This window comes from Sus scrofa, chromosome 4 (assembly GCF_000003025.6).
Source record: "Sus scrofa isolate TJ Tabasco breed Duroc chromosome 4, Sscrofa11.1, whole genome shotgun sequence".
NCBI classification, from domain to species: domain Eukaryota; kingdom Metazoa; phylum Chordata; class Mammalia; order Artiodactyla; family Suidae; genus Sus; species Sus scrofa.
Genome location: NC_010446.5, coordinates 75191256 through 75213071, shown reverse-complemented (window position 1 = coordinate 75213071; position 21816 = coordinate 75191256). Strand labels below are relative to the sequence as shown.

The 21816-nt window shown below is 40.9% G+C and overlaps 1 protein-coding gene across 1 annotated transcript; it reads right to left on the bottom strand.

Moving 5' to 3' along the window:
* Window positions 2084-21816, bottom strand: IMPAD1 (inositol monophosphatase domain containing 1). Its single transcript, NM_001243632.1, has 5 exons — window positions 21155-21816; window positions 13029-13191; window positions 11894-11989; window positions 4863-5024; window positions 2084-2909 (listed from the first exon to the last, which is right to left on the bottom strand). Exons 1-5 carry the CDS (start codon window positions 21539-21541, stop codon window positions 2638-2640), a joined length of 1080 nt encoding a protein of 359 aa, NP_001230561.1. The 5' UTR covers window positions 21542-21816; the 3' UTR covers window positions 2084-2637.

Genomic DNA, 21816 nt, shown 5'->3' with positions numbered 1-21816 from the left:
TGGTTTTGAAGGTGACCTACTTTTTGAGGAGTCTTTGAAAGGTAACGGTCAAGCAGGATTTCTCTCTCCTGCTGGGATTTTAGTCGAGTCTCAGTTCTACCTTAAGATTTCAGCAGCCAAGCATAGAGACATCGAGAATTCAGGGTTATGTGTCGGGGAAGAATATACTGGTTAAGAAAGAAAAGCAGAAATAAAAGAACATTAACAGGCTAGGGAACAGGACAGAAATGAAGGGACAGAGGAAGAGGACCGCTGATGGTTCCTGATGTTGCTTTTACTCTATGATGTGAATACTCAATTTTAAAGGAAAATAGTCCTATGAATACGGGCAAAGACAATGGAAAGGAAGACCATGAGTTGGGGAGGTGAGAGCCACTAAAAGTAAACATTTGAGAAATAATTTTAATGATGTAATTCTGGGAGATACTGTCTCACTTATCCATGAAAGTGTTCTGCTGGCATCTTCTGGCACAATACTGTCTTACCTAAATAAATATAAATACTGTTCTTTGTACTTATATTAGTTCTGTAATGTATATTGACTTTTAGAAACAAAATGTCTTAAAATGAACTTTTTAGAAAAGCACTTAAAATCATTAGTACTATACTATAACCAATAAATTATAAAAATAATGCATTTAACTATCAGTCAATATCAATTTTTGCACACAAGCCCTTCACAAAGCCATTATCTACACGCGGATTAATAAAATTAAAAAACCAAAGCAACCATGCTTGCTAAGATGCCAGTCCCGTTTGCCTAAGTTGGACATACTACAATGAAAACAAATGCTTATACCATGGGACTCTGTGCAAACAGCAATGCTTTTGCCATCTCTCCCGAGAAAGGATTTCCTTATCATATTGTGAACAAAGTAAAAAGATGAAGTCTCTAATATTCTGTTCAGAATTCCAAAGTCCTGCTTAAATATCAAGTATTCCAACTACCCAAACTTACAATGAATATTCATGAACAAAGCCCCTGCCCATGACCGCATGCTGCAGACTGGATGGGCACGTGTGCATCGCACTTGCTCTGGTCCCCCGTGAGGAATAAAAGGACTTTGCACAGTGTGACGTGCAAGCCTCAGGAAGTGTGCATTTTCTACTAGATGAGGGTGCCTATGGCTTGGTCAGTCTTTACCTCCAAGATAGGAAAATACACAGAAAGTTGATTTAGGGTAAAACATTTTAAAGAGAAAAAGAAAAAAAAAAGAAGAGAGAAAAGAAGAAACCATGAAAGCCTAAGAAGTTCCTCCCCTGTCAGAGTGTAATGGAATGCGAGCAGACAAAGTCACATGAAATGCTGGTGTTTTTTAACACGAAGGCCCGGATTCCACACTGAGGGAGATCAGACACCCTCCAAAGGCAGCTCACAAAGCAAGGTTCAGATCACAGCAACATAGTGGGTGTCATAACCTTTTCTCTCACCAGATTTGGCACATCTGAACAGGAAAACATCTCATCATAAATAACTTCCATCTTCATTTCTTTTAATCTGAAGGGGGAAAAAAAGTACCTCAAAAGTTACTACTTTGAGAGTCTGGTTAGGTTAGATCCATTTATTTACGGTTAAAGTAACCATGGCAAAAGCAATCTTAACTTCTTGATGAAGAGAGAATCTCCAGATATAAACCTGGTAAATTTTTTAAAAAGTACTAAAACAAAGCTTTTGAAAATAATGAAGGCTAGCTTGATTCATGTTAATGTCAAATAACTTTCAGTTAAAAAAGAATGCCTTATATTTTTATAATGCCTTATAGCATATTTTATCCCTCATGAGAAAATGTACCAAAATTCTAATGCCAACTGTGAAACCTCAATCCAAATCTTACAAGTTAGGAACTAAACGCCAGTTAAGAGGGAAAGGATGGAACCACGCATTGTGCACAGGGCAAGTGAAAACCATCGGCAGGATGACAGGGATGCTGAACCCAGAGATACAAGCACACTTTTCTCTATAAGAACAAAACCTAACACACACACACAGAAATTACAATTACAACGGAACCATCATATAGCTATATTTTCTACTAGCTGGTGAACCTGTTATTAAAATTTCAAAGGAAAAAAAAAAAAAACAAGTTTTTCTACTTTAATCCATGAGAAATATTCAGTAACAGATAAATAGAGCAATTGTTGCATATTAATGAATTTGTAGCTTCTTGTGCTTTCCATCTGAATTAGAGGTAAAAACCCCCAACTATTTTATTTTCAATGAGATATAACCGTAAAGTAATATTAAACAGCTACACAAAATCAATCCTTTCTTCATCCCAATTCTATACGAAGGTACCAACAGTGAAGATTCATGATATTGTGTGAAAATGGTGACTCGTAACAACGTAGACTCAGCTATAGGTTTTAACTCACAAATATATATTATATATGCTCCTTGTGTATGACAACTGTACGAAAATAGTCTCAAAAATAAAGACAATACTTGAGACACGAAGCAACCCATCTTCCCTGATCTTGCATCCTCTTAATAGGGAAGAGAAGTCTCTGATGCTTCATAAATACTTCCGAAAGTTCAGGCTGGCCTTAACCATGCATAGTCTTCACCATCGCTTTGAAGCCTCCAGTGTTTCAGCTGACTGTCCAGCTCTGGAGGGCTGGGACCTTAACGGGCTTTGCTTATTTATGTCCCGTCTTCTCTAGATCGGGGAGCTTCCTGACCAGAGCCTGGTGATCCACCCTGACGCTGGCGAGGAGCCCTCCTTCGATGCCGTCAGAGCCGGTATAGCTGATTTCTTCACCACTCAGCGTCGTCATATGCCCCCCGAGGGCTTTTAAGATGGCATTGCCAGCACATATATCCCACTTTTTGATATATGTCACATGGATATACAGATCAGCTTTTTCCTGACTCTTATCAGGCACATCCAAGAGTGCTAAAACTTTGTAACCTACAAGATAGAACAGAATTTAGGTTACTGCTTAAAAGATTTAAAGAAAGGCAGTGGATGGAGTTCCTGCTGTGGCTCAGTGGTTAACAAATCCAACTAGGAACCACGAGGTTGTGGGTTCAATCCATGGCAGAGCTCAGTGGGTTAAGGATCTGGCGTTGCCGTGAGCTATGGTGTAGGTCAGAGATGCAGCTTGGATCCTGCATTGCTGTGGCTATGGTGTAGGCCGGCAGCTATAGCTCAGATTAGACCCCTAGCCTGGAAACCTCCATAGGCCATGAGTGCAGTCCTAGAAAAGACAAAGAAAGACCAAAAAAAAAAAAAAAAAAAGAAAGAAGAAAGGCAATGGATAAGCAAAGAGGTCTTGCTATGTAGCACTGGGAACCATATCTAGTCACTTATGATGGAGCATGACAATGTGAGAAAAAATGCATACATGTATGTGTGACTGGGTCACTTTGCTGTATAGTAGGGAACTGACAGAACACTGTAAACCAGCTACGATGGGAAAAATAAAAATCATTAAAAAAAAAAGATTAATGAAAGGAGATGACTCTTCTGAGTACAATGTTAAAATAACAGTGCAGTGTGTGTGGGAGCTCCTTGTACTATCTTTGCAACTGCTAAGTCTAAACTTATTTTAAAATAGTTTATTTTAAAGTAACAGTATAGACAAAAAACCCAAATGAGCAAAAAAATATGGCAAAGTATCTTATTCATCTATCCTCAAATATAAACAAAAAATGTACCTATAATGTTTAAAATTGAAATCTACTTGTGGTTGTTTTCCATGGGATGATACACTCAGTATGAATTGCTTTCTAGGGAATATTATGCTAAAACTAAACACCTACAGGTTTCCCTTGAGTATCCAGGAAGGCTGGCTTTGAATGAAGAAAGCACAAAATAATGCTGCTATCTTGAGTCTTTTTCAGTAGTGAGGTAGAATTTTTAAAATAAAGTAATAAAACAAACCCAAAAGAAACTGGGTCTAAAATCTAGTTGGATCCCAATCCTAATGGGAATTCTGAGCACCACCTTTTCCTAACCAACCTGAGAGCCCGTGAGAAAACAACAGTCATGTTAAGAAAGGCATGTCTATGCCATCAGTCAACTAAAACTTTCAGACTTAAAATTAGTAAGCATCACTTCTCCCTTTATTACTGTGCTGAAAAAGTTTTCAAATACAAATGTTTCTGACTATAATATGCTATTTATTTGAATTTAAACATGTCTGTCCTATTAAACAGCCCTCAAAACAAGGGTGCATAAGCGGCCCACACACTAATTCCAGGCCCTGGCCTGTTTTTGTCGGTCTTCAAGCTATATTTTTTTGTATTTTTGAAGGGTGGTAAAAAAAAATCAAATAATAGTACCATGAGAGATCCTATGCGGCTCACAAAGCCTAAAATATTTACTATCTGGCCTTTTGGAAGAAGTCAGCTGATTCTGAGCTGCAGCACAGGTGACAGAGGAAGCGGGCGGGCGTACATCCAGCGGTGGGCCCGGACTTGGCTCCATCACAGTCACGCAGGCTGGAGCTTGGGGGCTAACAAGACTGAGGGGTCAGTCATGCTAAGATCACTGAGGCCCAGTCCCAGGGTCCAGCTGCCACGTGAGTGTTGTGACATGCTTGATCTTTCCTTCCCTCTCGATGTTCCTACAGTTACCTAACAGGACAAGTACCTCAAAATCAGACCAGACACAGAACCACCCCTGACGACACACATGCTTTTGCAGCACTGGAGGCAGAGCAGCCACCGCTGTGAGGCTGTTGCTATTCTGAGATTATCTCTAACAAGGGGGTGTGTGTGGGCCCTGGATCCCACTCTAGACAGAAGTGAGTGGGAGACTGTGCCCACCCTGAAAGCCCCGGGTCCACTCACTGTCTTCCCAAGCAGCTCTGGCCATGTTGGGGGCAGGGGCAGGCAGCGCAGGGGAGCAGGAACGTACCTGCACCGCCGGCCGGGATGATTGTGGTCTGGTTCCCGAAAGTCTGAAGGGCAACCTGTTTGACCATCCCCGAATGCGAGCGAGACACAACGATCCTGGGGGTCTTCTCATTGTAAGAAGTGCGGGCTTTCACGTTCGACCCGCCATCAACCATCGCCCATGCTGGAAAGCAAAAGCAAACATGATAGCCAGTGATGGCACTGACGCTTTTAAAACTAGAACTCCAAGCACCAAGAGTGGCTGAAAGAAGCCTTTTTCTAAAGAATTACCATACTTTGGGTTTTTTTCCTAAACACAACAGTAATGTGCTGGCTTGTCTGTTTTTCACAATAGGCATAAATGAAGACAAAGTTAAGGTGGGTATGCAGTCCTGCTCAGGCAGCAAGGGGGACTGTGCAGTACTTGGCTTAAGCACCACCGGCTCCAGAGCTCCTGGTCCTCACTGGGACTACTCTCCCCTTCCTCCCCTCCCTTCCACAGATCTGACCCCCAGGGCACATTCTCCAGGAAACATCCCACCCTGCTCATCTCCATCCCAAAGTCGGATTCCTGGGCAACCCAACCTGTGGCAACGTATGCATAAGCACAACTAATCACCATGGCTACACAAAACTTAAAACACTCTTTTCTTCTAAGCTATCTTTTCTTCTCATATGTTCAGTTTCGATTGTACAATGGCTTAATCTCCTAAGGAGCTTTATAAACATAAAACAGTTAAAGAGGTAGGTGAGTTAGGTTTACATATCTGCTACATCAGAGAGTAGAAAAAGAAAAGGCACTGGATTTCAAAATAGACCAGAAATGTTTAAGAAGGTGAGGAGATCTCAGAGGAGGCCTGAAATGTTTTTCTTGGCTTGGAAATTTCCTTTACTGACTACCAAACTATACAAGAAAACAAACTTACTCAGAATTATCCCAATGAGTTACTGTTTTAGTAGTCTCTCACCATGGGACAAAAGAGAGTCCACCAGGGCTAGCAATAAAGCAGCTGCATTAGCACTTATCCTGGCCGCAGAAAAACATTTAAAAATTAACAGAGTCTAGGTTTCTGAGTCCCCCAAGTTGATGGCAGTCTCTCAAGCCTTCTTACACTTCTTTCCAAAAATTATACACAGCATCAAGGAGAACAAGTTAACTGACACTTAAAGCATGAGGAGACAGAGGACAGCTACAAGTACAGATTCATCAGAAGGAAGGGGAGTAGCTATGGAAGATCAACAGAGCAGGTGCTGCAGCCACCCCCAGTGTGGGGAATACCCAGGAGCCACACGGACGTTCCCAGAGGTTGGGGGACTCTCGGTGGTGGCAGAATTAGGACAGCAACATGGAACCAAAAGTGAAGTCTCCAAGAGCATAGTGGACAAAGTACGACATCTTTTAGGACCCCTCTCTAAGAGAGACAATTTAAAAGACAGAAAATGGAAGTTAGAAAAAGAAAGGGATTGAAAATAAGGGCCCTACAGAGACAAGAAAGGATCAAACAAGAAAGAAAAATGTAAAAACAAATACAAAAAGATGCCTAATGATAAAGATAATGCTTTCCTCACTCTAACAGCAAAGAAAGCTCCTGAACCTGAACTGAGAATTACCCAAACCCCTTACCTGTCACCACCCTCCCCCCAGGCCCACAGCAGCTAGTTCAAATAGGAACACAATATGCAGAACTGCAAAGTCCACTGAAAAGGAAGAAAACGCAGGGAATGAAGATTAAAACAGTTCAGGCTACTTGGAAATTAGCACTAAATCACAGGTGACACAAGAGAAAACAGAGTTGTCTAAAGGCATAGGAAGCAATAAGAAAGGCAAAAAATAAGTGAAACAGGTAAAGAGATAAAAGGGACCAGAGTAAAAATGATCCGTATGGAAGCCAGTGAAAGAAGAGTCAACATACACACATCAGGAGTCCATGAAACAGAAAAACACAAGGATGAAACAGAACTAATCTTTACATTAGGTCTCAAGAAAATGTCCTTGAGATAAAGAGAACCTAAATGTCCACACTGAGACATAACATGTAGACATCTGCCCAGAACGCCCACTCTGACATACATCACAGTTCTATTATGAGACTCTAAAGGTAACGTTCTTTGGCACTCCAGGAAAAAAAGACCAGGTTACTTACAAAGAAAAGAAAATCATGTTATCAGCCTTTTTGTCAAAATTCAGTATATATCAACAAAGATCACACCAGTTCAACATGTAACCAAGAAAAACGGGTATAGAGTGGGTTGAATGATGTCTTACCAAAATTCAGGCCTGCGTCCTCACCGTATTTGGAATTAGGGTCTTTGCATATGTAAAGCTGACATCACGATGGATTGGGGTAAACCCTAAATTCCATGACTGGCATCCTTATGGTGAGGGGGTGGGGGCAGAAAATGCAGAGACCAGGAGAAAGTAAAGGTGGAGGCAGGGATGAGAGGAAGCGTCTGCAGACCAAGGAGCACCAAGGAAGGCCTGAGGCCACAGAGGCCAGAAGAGACAAGGCAGGATTCCTCCCTTGAGCTTTCAGGAGTGTGATACTGCCAATAATTTGGCATCAGACTTCTGGCCTCCAGGAGTGCAAGAGAGTATGTTTCAATTGTTTTAAGCCACCCAGTCTGTGGTCATTTATTCTAACTCACCTAGGAAACAAATATAGTTTTAAAATAAAGAGATTTTATAACTAGGCAAGTAGTTCCAAGTAGAAACACTAGAGAAAAAGCTTTTACCACATAAGAAATCAGGTAACAGCACATCCACGAGCCAGCTCTGCTACAGTAATCTACTAGAGGACAAGCTTTATCTAACGCAAGAATGACAGAAGGGCTCTCAGCAAAAGCACTGCTGGTAATAAGCACTGGATAAGTGTAACTGTGGATTTAAGAGAAAGCCGACAATAGGAATAAATGTGTAGAAGTGTCATCTCATTGAGAAGTGAGAGCTGGAAGACATCATTTAAATCTGAAGAGCTGAAGAGGTCCCGTGGTGGAGCAGTGTAAACGAACCCACTAAGAACCCTGAGGTTTCGGGTTTGATCCCTGGCCTCGCTCAGGGCTTTGCCATGAACTGTGCTGTAGGTCGCAGATGCGGCTCGGATCTGGCGTGGCTGTGGCTGTGGTGTAGGCCGGCAGCTGTAGCTCCGATTCAACCCTTAGCCTGGGAACCTCCATATGCGGCAGGTGCGGCCCTAAGAAGACCAAAAAAAAAAAAAAAAAAAAAAAAAGGCAAAACAAGTAAATAAATCTGAAGAGCTGAAGAGTACAGTAGAAAGATAAACATCAAAGAAAATATGACTGACTAAAATGAGACAGTTGGTCAAGGAGGACAAAATAAGCTAATTTAACTGTTGCTCATAGGAGAGAACAGACAATACCTCAAGAAAATGACTATACAGTGGTATTTAAAAAATGTTAGTGAAAATGCAATAAGAAAAACAAATTGAACTTAAAAAATAATAACTGCAGTTTGAATCACACTGTATATATAAAAATAAATATAAAATACATATAAATGAAGTCATAAGGACATCAAAAAAAAAAAAAAAAAAAAAGAGAGAAAATCCTACTCTTCCCTCCCAAAATAACATTTATTTGCACTGGAAGTAATTTTTACCCTTTTTACTTGAAAACTGATAAAGGAAGAGTAACCTGTCTTTGGGTAGGAACTACATTCAGGATAAATAAATAACCCCAAGTTGATGTAGAAATTTCTCTATAGAACTTCAGCTAACATGAATAGAAAAAAAAGCAAGAGAATTAGAAAATACCATTTCACATCTTAAATAGATCCTAAAACTAGTATATAAGAGGTTTAGTGGAATCCTGATCTCCAAAGATGCCAAAATACCCCCCAAATTGTCTGCTGATAGAAAGAAAATCAAAATAATTTTATAACCAAGAAGTTTGCTCATAATCACCTGAACCATCTTATTAATAGGACCTTCTACGACAAGTGTCCTGATTACTTCAAGTTAATGTCACAGGTAAAAAGGGGACTGGAGGCTGTTGCCAGATTGAAAGAATTTTTTTTTTTTTTTGTCTTTTTTGTCATTTTAGGGCCACACCCTTGGCATATGGAGGATCCCAGGCTAGGGGTTGAATCAGAGCTGCAGCTGCCAGCCTATGCCAAAGCCACAGCAACGCGGGATCCGAGTCGCGTCTGCGACCTACACCACAGCTCATGGCAACGCCAGATCCTTAACCCACTGACTGAGGGCAGGGATCAAACCCACAACCTCATGGTTCCTAGTTGGATTCGTTTCTGCTGCACCACGACGGGAACTCCAGATTGAAAGAATTTAACATAGCAACCTAACAACCAAAAGAAATGTTTGTCACGTGACTGGACCTTGGTCTGAAGTAACCCATTATAAAATTCACTTTAGGAACAACTGGGAGATATGTGACTATTGGATCAATTATGAATAATTGTTAATTTGACTATTACATTAATAATGTTTTTGATTAGAACGTTATTTTTAGCGACGCATACTTAAGTATATAGGGGTTAAATGTCATGATCCTTTTAATTTTCTTTATTAAAATACCTAGGCAAATAAATAAATAAAAGCAAATACATAAGAAGGATAGCAACTGTTAAATTTACAGCATATAAAAATTCATTATAATTCTGGATTTTTGAAATTACTCAATATAGAAGTAAAATAACAAGTGAAAAACAAATATTCCTCTAAATTCTTTCTGGAGAGGATCAAAAAACACGGTTTGAGACATGAATTTACAATACTATATCTCTAGAGGTCAGTATTGTGTAAAAGAATAAAGACAGCATATCAGTATAGTATCAATGATTTTAGATAAGAATTACTAATTTAATGTTATTATTTATTTTTATCTCTTTTTTTTTAGGGCCACACCCACAGCATATGGAGGTTCCCAGGTTAGGGGTCAAATCAGAGCTGTAGCCACTGGTCTACACCACAGCCACAGCCACACCAGATCCGAGCTGTGTCTGTGATCTACACCACAGCTCACGGCAACGCTGGATCCTTAACCCACTGAGAGGGGCCAGGGATTGAACCTGTGTCCTCATGGAAGATAGTCGGGTTCATTAACTGCTGAGCCATGACAGGAACTCCACTAATTTAGTATTTTAAAAGTGTATTTCATGTCACATAAACTCAGTAATTCAGTCATAACCTTTATATGGACAAAATTATTTCAAGCACCTTAAAAAATACAGTAGGTTCTTAAATAAATATTAAGTGAATAAGGATGATAATAAGGTGTAGTGATAAGCTAAAATAACAGCTAACAATACCTTTACTGTACCTGTAAGAGATGCTAAAAAAAAAAGTCCTATAGAAAATAGAGTGGTTGGTACTTTGCTACACAGACTTCAGACTTTATAACGTATTTTTAATGGCTATGAATTTCCACTGAGCGGCTATGCTACACTGACTTACACCTTTATACACTGCTTCATTACAAAATGTACTACTCGAATATCCCCTGCTTCTAAGAATTTCACTCAGTGAACTCATTCTAATTAAGTCTGCTAAGAATTTTGATCAGCTTTGTTCCAACTGCTACTAACAACAATAAAATCTAGCTCCCATTACAGGCACGTGTAGCTACATTCTGGTAAACACACAAGACTTGACAGTTTGTATTCTACCCACATCAATATACAGTGTGGATCTGAGAACAACAGCCCCCAAAGAGGGCATAAGTCAAATAAACCTTCGATGCAGGAATGGAAGGCCCACCCACAACCTAGTTAAGAGTGTATCGAGCTTTCGGAATGTCTGCTGACCAGCAGGCACCTGAGGTTCCACACAGTAGGCAAGGCTGCTGCATCACTGAGGTCCCGGGCATTTTGTTACTAACATACAAAAATGTTTTTGGAACACAACTCGGTCCTAAGTTAGAGACTTTGGGGTGCTTTATCTTCAGGGATAAGCCCATGGGGGAAAATATATTCTTAAGGAATAAAAGTTTTTAAAGATGGGCATTTATTATCCCCATTTTCCTTTCTAACATGAACAGATGTGGAAACCAGGGCCTGAAGAATGTGAATCTGTCTGCTTCTCTGATATCAATTTTTCTGTGCTTTCTTTGTCCCAGTTCACCTTGGAGAAGAACAGAGTCAAAAGCCCCATGTCTTTGATGGGAGTCACCAGTAAAAAGCATGAGTCCTTTCAGACTATCAGCAGTACTGCTCATAACACTAACTGCTTCTCTCAGTTCTCCACAATGAACATGCATGGTGTCGCTGTGGACTATAACCCACAGTGAGAACACCACAGTAACTGGAAGACCATCATGAGCCTCTGACAAAGGGCAGCATAATGGCTGTGTGACACCAAAATGTCGTCCCACTACCACCAGCACTGGTAGGCTTTGAGTAGGCCATTCCTGAGCTGAACAGCAAGCTCTTTGGCTTGGTCTTCCATATTCCCACTCCCAACACAACTGTCATGGATTTGACCCGCCACCTGCAGGAACCTAGTAAACATGACTGCATCAAGAAGGGGGGACAGCAAGGGTCTAAAGAAGTTCTGAAAGGCATCCAGGCCCACAGGGACGAGCCTGATTATGAGGACTTTCATAGTGATACTGCCCGACTGTGATGCTGAGACGGCCCTGCCCTTCATCACACCATCAAGCTCATTTGCTTGTGTCCCGATATGACAGCAGGTGTGGCTAAGGCCACTTCATGGTGATCTCAGAATGCGCACCAGTGTGTGAGAGCCCTGGACCTTATCCCCAGAAGCAGGAGGACAGAAACAGAGAAGACCTCAGCTGCTGAGGAGTCCAGGCCCAACTGGGTCCCTAACACACTAAAAACCGCTCATCTTCACTGAACACACTTTCTATCCTCTAAAGCAAGTGTAGAAACCTCTGCTTTGCCATATATTATTCATATCAACAATAAAAACCCTCACCATACCCAGTGAAGGAATGAGGTAGGTTAAGCGACTGATCTTGGTAATTACTGAGCTCAGGTGAGATTCCCAAGGAAAGTCAGTACCACAGAAAAATGATGTCATAACATTAACTCTTAGAAGCACCAGCATTATTTCTTACCTGTATACTCAGAAAACGGTTTATGTATCACTCCTAGCACAGGTTTACCGTTTACAGCCACACATACCATAGTAGTAACATACTTTCGAAGATCCTCTATGAGAGAGAGAAAAGAATTATTATTAAAATAATTTTAGGATTGATTTGAAAATCAAGTTTCAAGCCCTTAGAATAGTCCCTATACAAGGGACATACTCACTAAACATTACCACTATTATATGATCAAAATTATATAATCTCAGTCTAGTAAATACTTCATAAACCCTTCAATATTTCATATTTCTATTATCTATTCCTGTGAGACATTGTTTTATAATTTCAGTTATTGTTAGATATATACATCTAGTGTCTTCTCCCTGTTCTCCACATAGTCACCTACTGAGTGTCTATTTTGCGTCAAGTTCAGTGCTTAAGCACTGGAATACAGAGGTTAAAAAGCAGAAGCTCCAAAGTGCAGAGAATGCCAAAGGGCAAATATATACACAATCAGCTTTGTCATATACATCATGAGAACAAAGGCAAAGCAGAAATTTGCTACTCTAAGAAATAACGCATGGGAGAGCATCCACAGAAATGAAACAGGAGCTGGGGCGAGGTGAAAAGAACAGAAAAAGGAGGTGGAAGAAGTCATTCTCTGTTTTTCTACTTACTCGCTCCCTGGGTGCCTAGGATTTACAATTTTGAATTTCAAGAATAGTTGCATATGCAATAAAATCTAAATTTCAAAATCACAAGTGAATATTGCATTCTGGCTATGTAAATAAATACCTCAATAATGTGCACCTCTAAATATAAATTGATATAAAAATAAACACTTCAATCAATAGTTGTCCAATAGGAACCATTTTGTTGTCGTGACTGCTAAAAACCTCCCTTCACTGAAGACTCACTGATGGACTGAGCCACTACCACAAGGAGGATGCCATAACACAGTGGTCTGGGAGCAAAAAGGTTGAGAAGAGCCGATCCACTCCAGAATTTTCATACCACACTGCTTTAATGCAGCTCTCTGTCTTAAAATCTAATTGGAAAAGTTGTTCAGAATACCACCAGGTATATACCACTGTCCTTGTTCTGGTTCTTTGCTACATAATGGCAATCTCAAGTTTGAGATCCATTTTAATTTTAAAATTACCCGTATATTCCTGTGTAGCATCAAGTGGGTCAATCCAGACAGTAACACTTTCTGCTGGTACTTCCTGAGGAGTGGCTATTTCCTTTAGGATGTCCTCGGGGATCTTACGATCCCATAAGATAACCTCCTGATCAGTTGCATCCACGTGTTCCTCAGTATTGATCTGTATCAAAAATTGTTGACAGTTAAAAAAATCTTTAAAGTAAAAAAAATCACTGCCTGGAAAGAACACAAAAAAGAAATACAATTCTGACAAAATCACATAAATTGAAAGTAGATAAATTAGTATTTTTGTTTCAAGGAATTTCACTGCAAAGTGAAAATATATTACAAAAGAAATTTCAGCTATGTCGCCTTCCAGTGCTTTCCAATCTAATATTTCAGCTTAGCTTACTGTGTAAACAAGACAGAGAATCCAAATATAGAGAAATAAAAAAAAGAAACTAAATATTAAAGAAAAAAGCTATTTAAAGCTTAATGATATTTAGGAAAAATCGCAGATCTAAGTGTGAAAATGCACTGACAATATTATGAGCACTGAATCAAACACAAGTAACTATAAAAGAAAAAGTGACAATGGACATAAAAAGTGATATACCTTAAAAATAATAAGGATGTCAATTCTCCCATCTGTAAACTACAGATTTAAAGCAACTTCAATAAAAATCATTAAAGTGTTTATTTGTTTGGTTGTTTTAGCCCTTCTTGCAAAGAGAACAAGCTGTTTTGGAGGAAGGGGAAAAAAAAAATCTCTATTTCTGTATATCTATATAGACATCTATCATGGTGGGGTGACTCTCCCTAACATATTTTGGCTTTTTGCCCAGCTACACTAAGGGATAACTGACAAAGCTGAATGTATTTAGAGTGTACAACATGATGAGTTGATGCACACAAACACTGTGACGTCAGGACCACAAATAAGTTACACCTATCTACCACCTCATATATTTACTTTTGTGGGAGAATACTAAAGTAAATTTCATGTACATAATACAGTATTATAAACCAGTCACCTTGGTGTACATTAGATCCTCAGAACGTACTCTGAAAGTTTGTACACTGTGACCAACATCTCCCTTTTTCTCCCATCCCCTTGACACTGGCAACCACCATTATACTCAATCTACGAGTTTGGCTTTTTTTTTTTTTTTTTTTTTTTTTTTTAAGATTACACACTTAAGTGATACCATACAATATTTTTCTTCCTCTGTTTGGCTTACTTCTTAGCATAATGCCCTCCAGGTTAATCTAAGTTGTCCCAAATGGTAGGACTTCATTTTCAAGGCTGAAGAGTATTCCATTTTGTGTGTGTGGGGGGGTGTATGGAAGAGGGAGGGCAACACATTTTCTTTATTCATTCATGCACAAATGGACACTTCCCTATCTGTTGTTTCCATATCTTGACTATCATGAATATCATTACAATGAACTTGGGAATAAAGATATCTCCTTCAGACACTGATGTCATTTCATTCAGATATATATCCAGACGTGGGACTGCTGGATCATATAGCAGTTCTATTAAAAATTTCTTTAAGAACTTCCATTCTGTTTTCCATAATGGCTATACCAATTTACATTCCCATCAATGGTATAAAAGAGTTCTCACATCCTTGCCAACATTTATCTATTGGATAAAAACAATCCTAACAGGTATGAGTTGATAACTCATTGTGGTTTTGATCTGTATTCCCTAATGATTAGTGACTTTGAGCACCTCTGCATACATCAGATGGCTAATTAGATGTCTTCCTTGGAAAAATGTCTATTTGGGTCCTTAATCTATTTTTTAAACTGAATTATTTATTCTTTTGCTACTGAGTTGAATGACTTCCTTATATATTTTAGATAAAACCCCTTGTCAGAAATATGGTTTGTAAATATTTTCTGCCATTTCATAGGTTGCTTTCTCATTTAGTTGACGTCTTCTTTGCTGTGGAAAAAGGCTTTTGAGTTTAATGTTGTCCCACTTGTTTGTTTTTGCTTTTGTTTTCCATGCTTTTTGGTGCCTTTTCCAAAAATTATTAAGACCATGTTAAAGAAGTTTATGGCTTCGGGTGTTACATTTAAATCTTTAATGCATTCTGAGTTAAATTGTGTTGATTGGTATTAAGACAGGGGTTCAATTTCATTTTTTTTTTTTTTTTTGCATATGGATAACCTGTCTTCCCAGAATCATTTATTGAACAGACTATCTTTTCACCATGGTATGTTCTTACCACCTGTCAAAGATAGGCTGAATGCATATGTGTTGGATTATCCCTGGACTCTGTATTAAATTCCATTGGTCTATGTGGATGTTTTTATGCCATTACCACATTGTTATAATTACTACAGCTTTGTACTAAAATGAAATCAGGAAGTTTTGTACTTGGTAGGCTACTAAGGTTTTCGTGGTTCCCTATGAATTTTAGGATTGTTTTTTCTGTTTCTTTGCAAAATGCCATTGCAATTTTGATAAGGACTGCACTGAATCTGAAGATTGCTTTGAGTAGTATGGACATTTCAGCAACATTAATTATTTCAATCCAGGACAAATGATATCTTTCCATTTATTTGTATCTTCTTCAATTTCTTCCACCAATGTCTTCCAATTTTCAGCATACAGGTCTTTCCTCCTTTGGCTAAATTTATTCATATTTTTTATTGTTTTTGATGCTACTATAAATGAAACTGATTTCTTAATTCCTCTTTCAGATAGTTCGCTGTTTTTAGCATGTAGAAATGTAGCTGATTTCTGGATATTAACTTTTGTATTCTGAAACTTCACTGACTTTATTAGTTCAAGAGTATTTGGCATCTTTACGGTTTTCTGTTAGATCAACTCATCTGAAAACAGGCAATTTTACCTCTGCCTTTCCAAGGTGGATGCATTTTATTCCTTTTAGATACCTAATTGCTCTAGCTAGGACTTACAGCACTCTGTTGAATGGGTAAGGTAACAGTGAGCATCTTTTTCTTGTTTCTGAACTTAGAGGAAAGGCTTAAAAGCTTTTACCACTGAGTACATTAGCAGTGGGCTTGTCATATATGACTTTTATTACACTGAGGTACAGTCTTCCCACACCTACTACGTTGAGTTTTTAGCATGGAAACATGATGAATCCTAAGATTTTTATCTTTCATCCTGTGGTATATCTCCTGACTGCTTTGTGTATGTTAAACCACAGTTACATCCCAAGGGTAAAGTCTACTTAATGCTGTTTAATCCTTTCAACGTGCTGCTGAAATCAGTTTGCTAGTGTTCTGTTGAGAACTTTTGCATGTATGTTCATCAGGGATGTTGCCTCTTGTAGAATCATTGTATGACTTTGGTATCAGGGTAAAGCTGGCTTCATAAAGTGAGTTTAGGAAGAACTGAAATTAATTCTTCATTAAATATTTGGTGGAATTCACTGGAGAAGTCATCTGGTCCTGGGATTGTCTTTGGTGGGAGATTTTTTTGATTAATGATTCAACCTTCTTACTAACTGCAGTCTGTTCAGATATTCTATTTCTTCCTAATTGGTCTTGGCAGTTTCTTTTTTTTTTTTTTTAAGGTATTTATACACATTTGTTCTAGGTTATCCAATTAGCTGGCATATACCTACCTGTTCATAGTAGTCTGTTATGCTCCTTTGCGTTTTGCAGTATCAGGTGTAATGTTCATGCTTTCACTCTGAATTTATATATCTGAGTATTCGCTTATCTTAATCTAACTAAATGTCAATTTTAACTTTTATAAAAGAAATAGCTCTTAGTTCATATTTTCTACTTTTTCTAGTCTTTTTTTTTTAGTTATTTCTTCATCCTGATAATTTAGGGCTTTTTTCTTAACGTAGGCTTTTTTATTTTTTATTTTTTTTGCTATAAATTTCCCACTTAGAACTGCTTTTGCTGCATCCCATAAACTTTGATATGTTTTACTTCTATTTTTTTATTACTTCAAGATACTTTTTGCATTTCCCCCCCTTTTTTTTTCCTGAGTATTGATTAGTTTTCACACATTTGTATATTTTCCAGCTTTCCTCTTGTTATTGACTTCTGGTTTTACATCACTGTGGTTAGAAAAGATGCCTGATATGATCCCAATCTTCTTCAATTTGTTAAGAATTGTATTCTGGCCTAAAGAGTGATCTATCCTGGAAAATACTTTATGTGAGTTTGAAAAAAAACCGTGTGTTCTGCTGCTGACAGATGAAATGTTCTGTATGTGTGGGACAGGTCCATTCAGTCAATTAGGCAAGTCTATTATTGCTTTATTGATGATCTGTGTGGATAAAATATCAATGAAAGTGGGGGTAGTGAAGTCCCTACTATTATATTACTGCATTGCTCTGTTTCTACCTTCAGATCTGAAATATTTGCTTAATATATTCAGATGCTCTGATGTTGGGTGCATGGGTATTTACAACTGTTATGTTCTCCTAGTGAAATGACCCTTTTATCATTACATATTGACCTTCCTCGTCCCTTGTTACAGTTTGCTTTATGTCCATCCCCTAAACCCAGCCAGGTCCCGGGAGCCTCTTATTTGTTTCCTCTAGGCTAGTGCCCCGAAATAGTCAACTTTGTGAGCTTCTTCCCAATCCCAGAGTCATGCTGACTTTCTGCACTTGTTCACTAGCCATCTGCAAAGGCTCACTCTCATGGTCTGTGGGGGGAGCACATGCCAAAATCAGGCAAAGGCAGGTGGGTGATATGGGTGAGGTGTGCCCATGGGCCAGTTGGTGAAGGGGCTGCAGGTGAGGAGTCCCCAGCAGTTTATGGGCAGGCTTTCTGATGGCAAATGTGAAGAGCTTAGGAGCAGCCTTTGATGAGCTCCGAGCCCTGACATAGGTGCTCCTGCATCTCTTAGCCTTGCAGGTCACCTCAGTCATCTAGGTGAGGTGACAAAGAAGTGGGCCTCTAGGGCAGTGTCTTGCCTGACTAGGAAAGCCAAGTGCTCACTCACACACTGTCATGCATCTGTTTCAGACTCTTCAGCCTACTTGAATTAACTACACTGGTATTACTTTGATTAGGCCTGCTCCTTTGAATTTGCTTTTTTCTGTGTGCGCAATGCCTATGCCTGCACTAATTATCCAATTACTAGTTATTCGATTTTACAGAAGAGGAAACTGTAGCTCAAAGAAGTTAAATGACCGGCCAGGATCACCCAGCCTGGTGATTGGACACGTTAAGGCAAATGTTCTGTCTACTACGTTAGCACCTCTCCAGCTTTTCCAGTGAGGACTCCTGCTGAGAGAGAAGAGCTTAGCTCTCATCCCATAGGTCAAAGAAGGCAAAGATGCAAAACTCCTATTGGCCTGGAATATCATGCCTTATCTTCAAATAAACTAATGTCAACACCTTTTAATGAGTTGAGGACAGGAGCCCCTCAAAAAGAGAGCTCCCCATTCATTAAGTCTAAATCTGGCTGTACTGTGGCTGCAGAAACTACCTCCAGCCTTCATCTTCATCATTATCCACAAGGATACAACAAGAAACAGTTAAATGGCCACAGCTACTACGATCTTCACAGAATGAAATGAAGCATGGCCAAAATGTTCAGGAAGAAAGGGCTACCCTGAAGGTTTTCCCAAGATCCCAAACACAAGAAAGGCCGATGGTGGAAGGGAATCCAGAGACTATAGGCCAAACCTGAGTTTTCTTTAAGAAAACACACACTCCTTTTTTTTTTTTTTTTTTTAAGAGTCACACCTGTGACATATGGAGGATCCCAGGCTAGGGGTAGAATTGGAGCTGTAGCCCACTGGCTTATGCCACAGCCACAGAAACTCAGGATCCAAGCCACATCTGCGACCTACACCACAGATCATGGCAACACCAGAGCCTTAACCCACTGAGCAAGGCCAGGGATCAAACCTGTATCCTCATGGTTACTGGTCAGATTCGTTTCCACTGAGCCATGGTAGGAACTCCGACAATGTGTACTTCTTTAGAGTAAGGTTTCTCAACCTGGTCATCAAGTGAAAAATCAGGCCAGATAATTCTTTATTATTGATGGCTGTCCTGTGCATTATGGGATGTTTACCTACTAGACGCCAATAGCATTCCACTCCAGTTGTGACAACCGAAAATCTCTAGACATTGCCAAATGTTCCTGGAGGACAAAACTGTCCCCAATTGAGAATGAGTGACATGGGGAATATCCTCTTAACTAAGGAGTGAACCTTAGATAGGTGAGCTCAAGCCTCTGACTAGACAGGAAAGTCAAAGGAGAAAGAGGCCTCTCTCCATTCGCACAGAGCACCAGGATAAAAGAAAAGAGTAGCTGTGGCTTCTCAGTGCTGTTTTTCCGTAAGGACATAAACTCAGTGAGATTCGACTTAAGACCGTTAGCAAAAAATTTCAGCTTCGAAAACAACCAGACATTTAAGACGGCACATCTGGGTGCTGGAGAAGAAGGAAGAAAGGAAAGACTCTAGGGCTGAGTGTCTACTTAGGTGGCTGCATCTGGACTCCAGTCTAACAGCGTCCCGACAAAAGGAGATGGCTCATCATGATACCATCCTGCTTTGGCACATTGTCTATGAGCATAACCTCCTCTACTCTACCCATCATCAGCCAAGATGAACACTAAAGACCTACATGCCAACCTTCAGTCATAAGAAAACAAATTATTTTACATAAAGGCAGACTCCAACATCTGGGATTTGAAAGCTTAGCTTCTATGTTTAACCAAACGCAGCTCATCACCTTTGGCAGCTATTCCCTTAGCATTTGTTAATCAGGGAGAGACAAATGCAGAATCCCGTGGAAGCTACCCAAGGCAAAGCTTTGGCAGAGGTGGGGTGGAGTGGAGTTCACATGGGAACACACATGTATGTACACATAGATATGCATTTTCACTATTTCAGAATTTTTTTTGTCATTGCCTTTTAAAAAAATTCAACTTGGCTGCTATATTTCACTATTATTGCTTCCAAACATCTACGATTTTACACTTTCCCCAGGAAATTCAGTATAAGTTTTAAGTAGACTCCTAAAAGTAGTCCACGTACACTGTGGAGTATTATGAGCTTCAGGTCTCCCATTTGTAAGAGGGTATAAATAAAATTTACTTCTTAAAGTTACTGTGAGGATCAAGTAAAGTCCTGCGTAGCCAGGATCTGGGCACCTAAAACACACTCAATAAATGGTCACTATTACTTCTGTTACACCTATATGGCAACTTTTCTGAAATTTGTTTTTTTCCACAAACTCTAAAAAAGACTATGTGCTTTCAAGAGGTGAGAAAACTTTTACAAGCACATCTTATCACATCTAGATGTAAATGCAAGTATTGTTTGTATGGCTAAAGCTTGGTAGGCAAAGGAAAAACCTGAAATTTTGCATGTTTTGTTTGAGAATTATCGTGTCAATTACATCTGGTATCCAGAAGCTCATGACATCAAAGCCAAAGTTCCTTCCCACTGAAAAAAAAATGTTTAAAGGAAAAAAAAAAAGGGGGGCAGTAAAAAAAAAAAAAGACAAAGAAAGAAAACCAAAGCAGTAACAGAACAGACTGGAGAGAGAGGGTTACACAAGATATGTAATTCCACAATGACAATACTCTCTTACAAAAACAACAGTTAAAGGTCAGATATCTTCCAAAGAAGCCAGGGTTCATGTTTCAATGTTTATCTAGCTCATGAAATTCCAAAAGTACTTGTACTTGCAGCAAGACGTCTACAGTTCCCGCCTTCGACTCCTGGCAGGTCTGCCAGAAAACCTGTATTTTACAGTCACGACGCTTCCAACAATTAAATGAAACAAAGCTGGAGGGCCTTGGGGGTTCCAGTCCAATTCTTCCCTTTGACAGAGGAGTCTGCGGCAGGGAGTGAAGTTAACTTTCTCAGCCTTCTGACATCAGGGCCCGCCCAGAACCCAGCACTCCGGATCCCAGGTACCAAGTGGGCGCGTACACCCGGGGGGACCAGACGGGCACGCGCCCTGAGTCAGACCACCCGCGACCTCACCCAGCTCTTTCACGTACGCTGTGTGTGACCTTGAGCACCTCAACTTGAGCGTCTCCGTCTCCCGACCTGCGAAGGGGGGAGCCAGCGCCCTACCGCCTTGGGCAGTTGGAGGCGTCTGCCCGCCCGGACCCGAGCCCAGGCTCCCGCGCTCCCACCCAGCCCCGCGCTCGCGACACCCACCTGCACGTTGGGGAAAGCTGTCTTGAGTAGGTAGAACATCTTGCGGTTGGACAGCACATCCCCGCTGGTCATCTTGTCGTCGGCCCCCTCGCGCGTCTTCCCCTTGGACTTCTCGTGGAGGACGTTGCTCTCGCGGACCCGACGCACTTCGTCTCCGCCGCGCACGGCCGCCAGCACGGACACGGCCAGCATCTCCCGCAGGTCCACCGTGCCCCCGTCAGCCGCGGCCCCGGGCCCCGCCGCTCCGCCGCCAGGCTCGCCGCCCATGCCGAATAGGCTGAAGCGGCCGGCCAGGAAGCCCGAGTAGAGGTGGTAGAGCACGCCGAGACCCAGCAGGCAGAACACGGCCACCCCCAGCGGGGAGAGGCGGATGCCCATGGGGGCCATGGCGCGGGAGGCCCGGCACTCGGGGCGGTGGCCCTCACAGGCCTCCCCGCGCCCCGCGCCGCCTCCGCCGCCGCGATCCCGGGCCGGGCGCCGCGAGGACTACACCGGCGCCTGCTCCTCGGCGCTCGCGCGCCCCATCGCCCGCTCCCGGGAAAGGCCGAGCTGTGCGGAGAAGCCCTCAAAGCCGCCGTTCCGCGCGCCCGACTAGCCCAGGCAGCGCGCTCCCTGCCCCTTAGCCGGCCGGCGGGTCTGGCTTCCACGTTAGCCAACGGCCG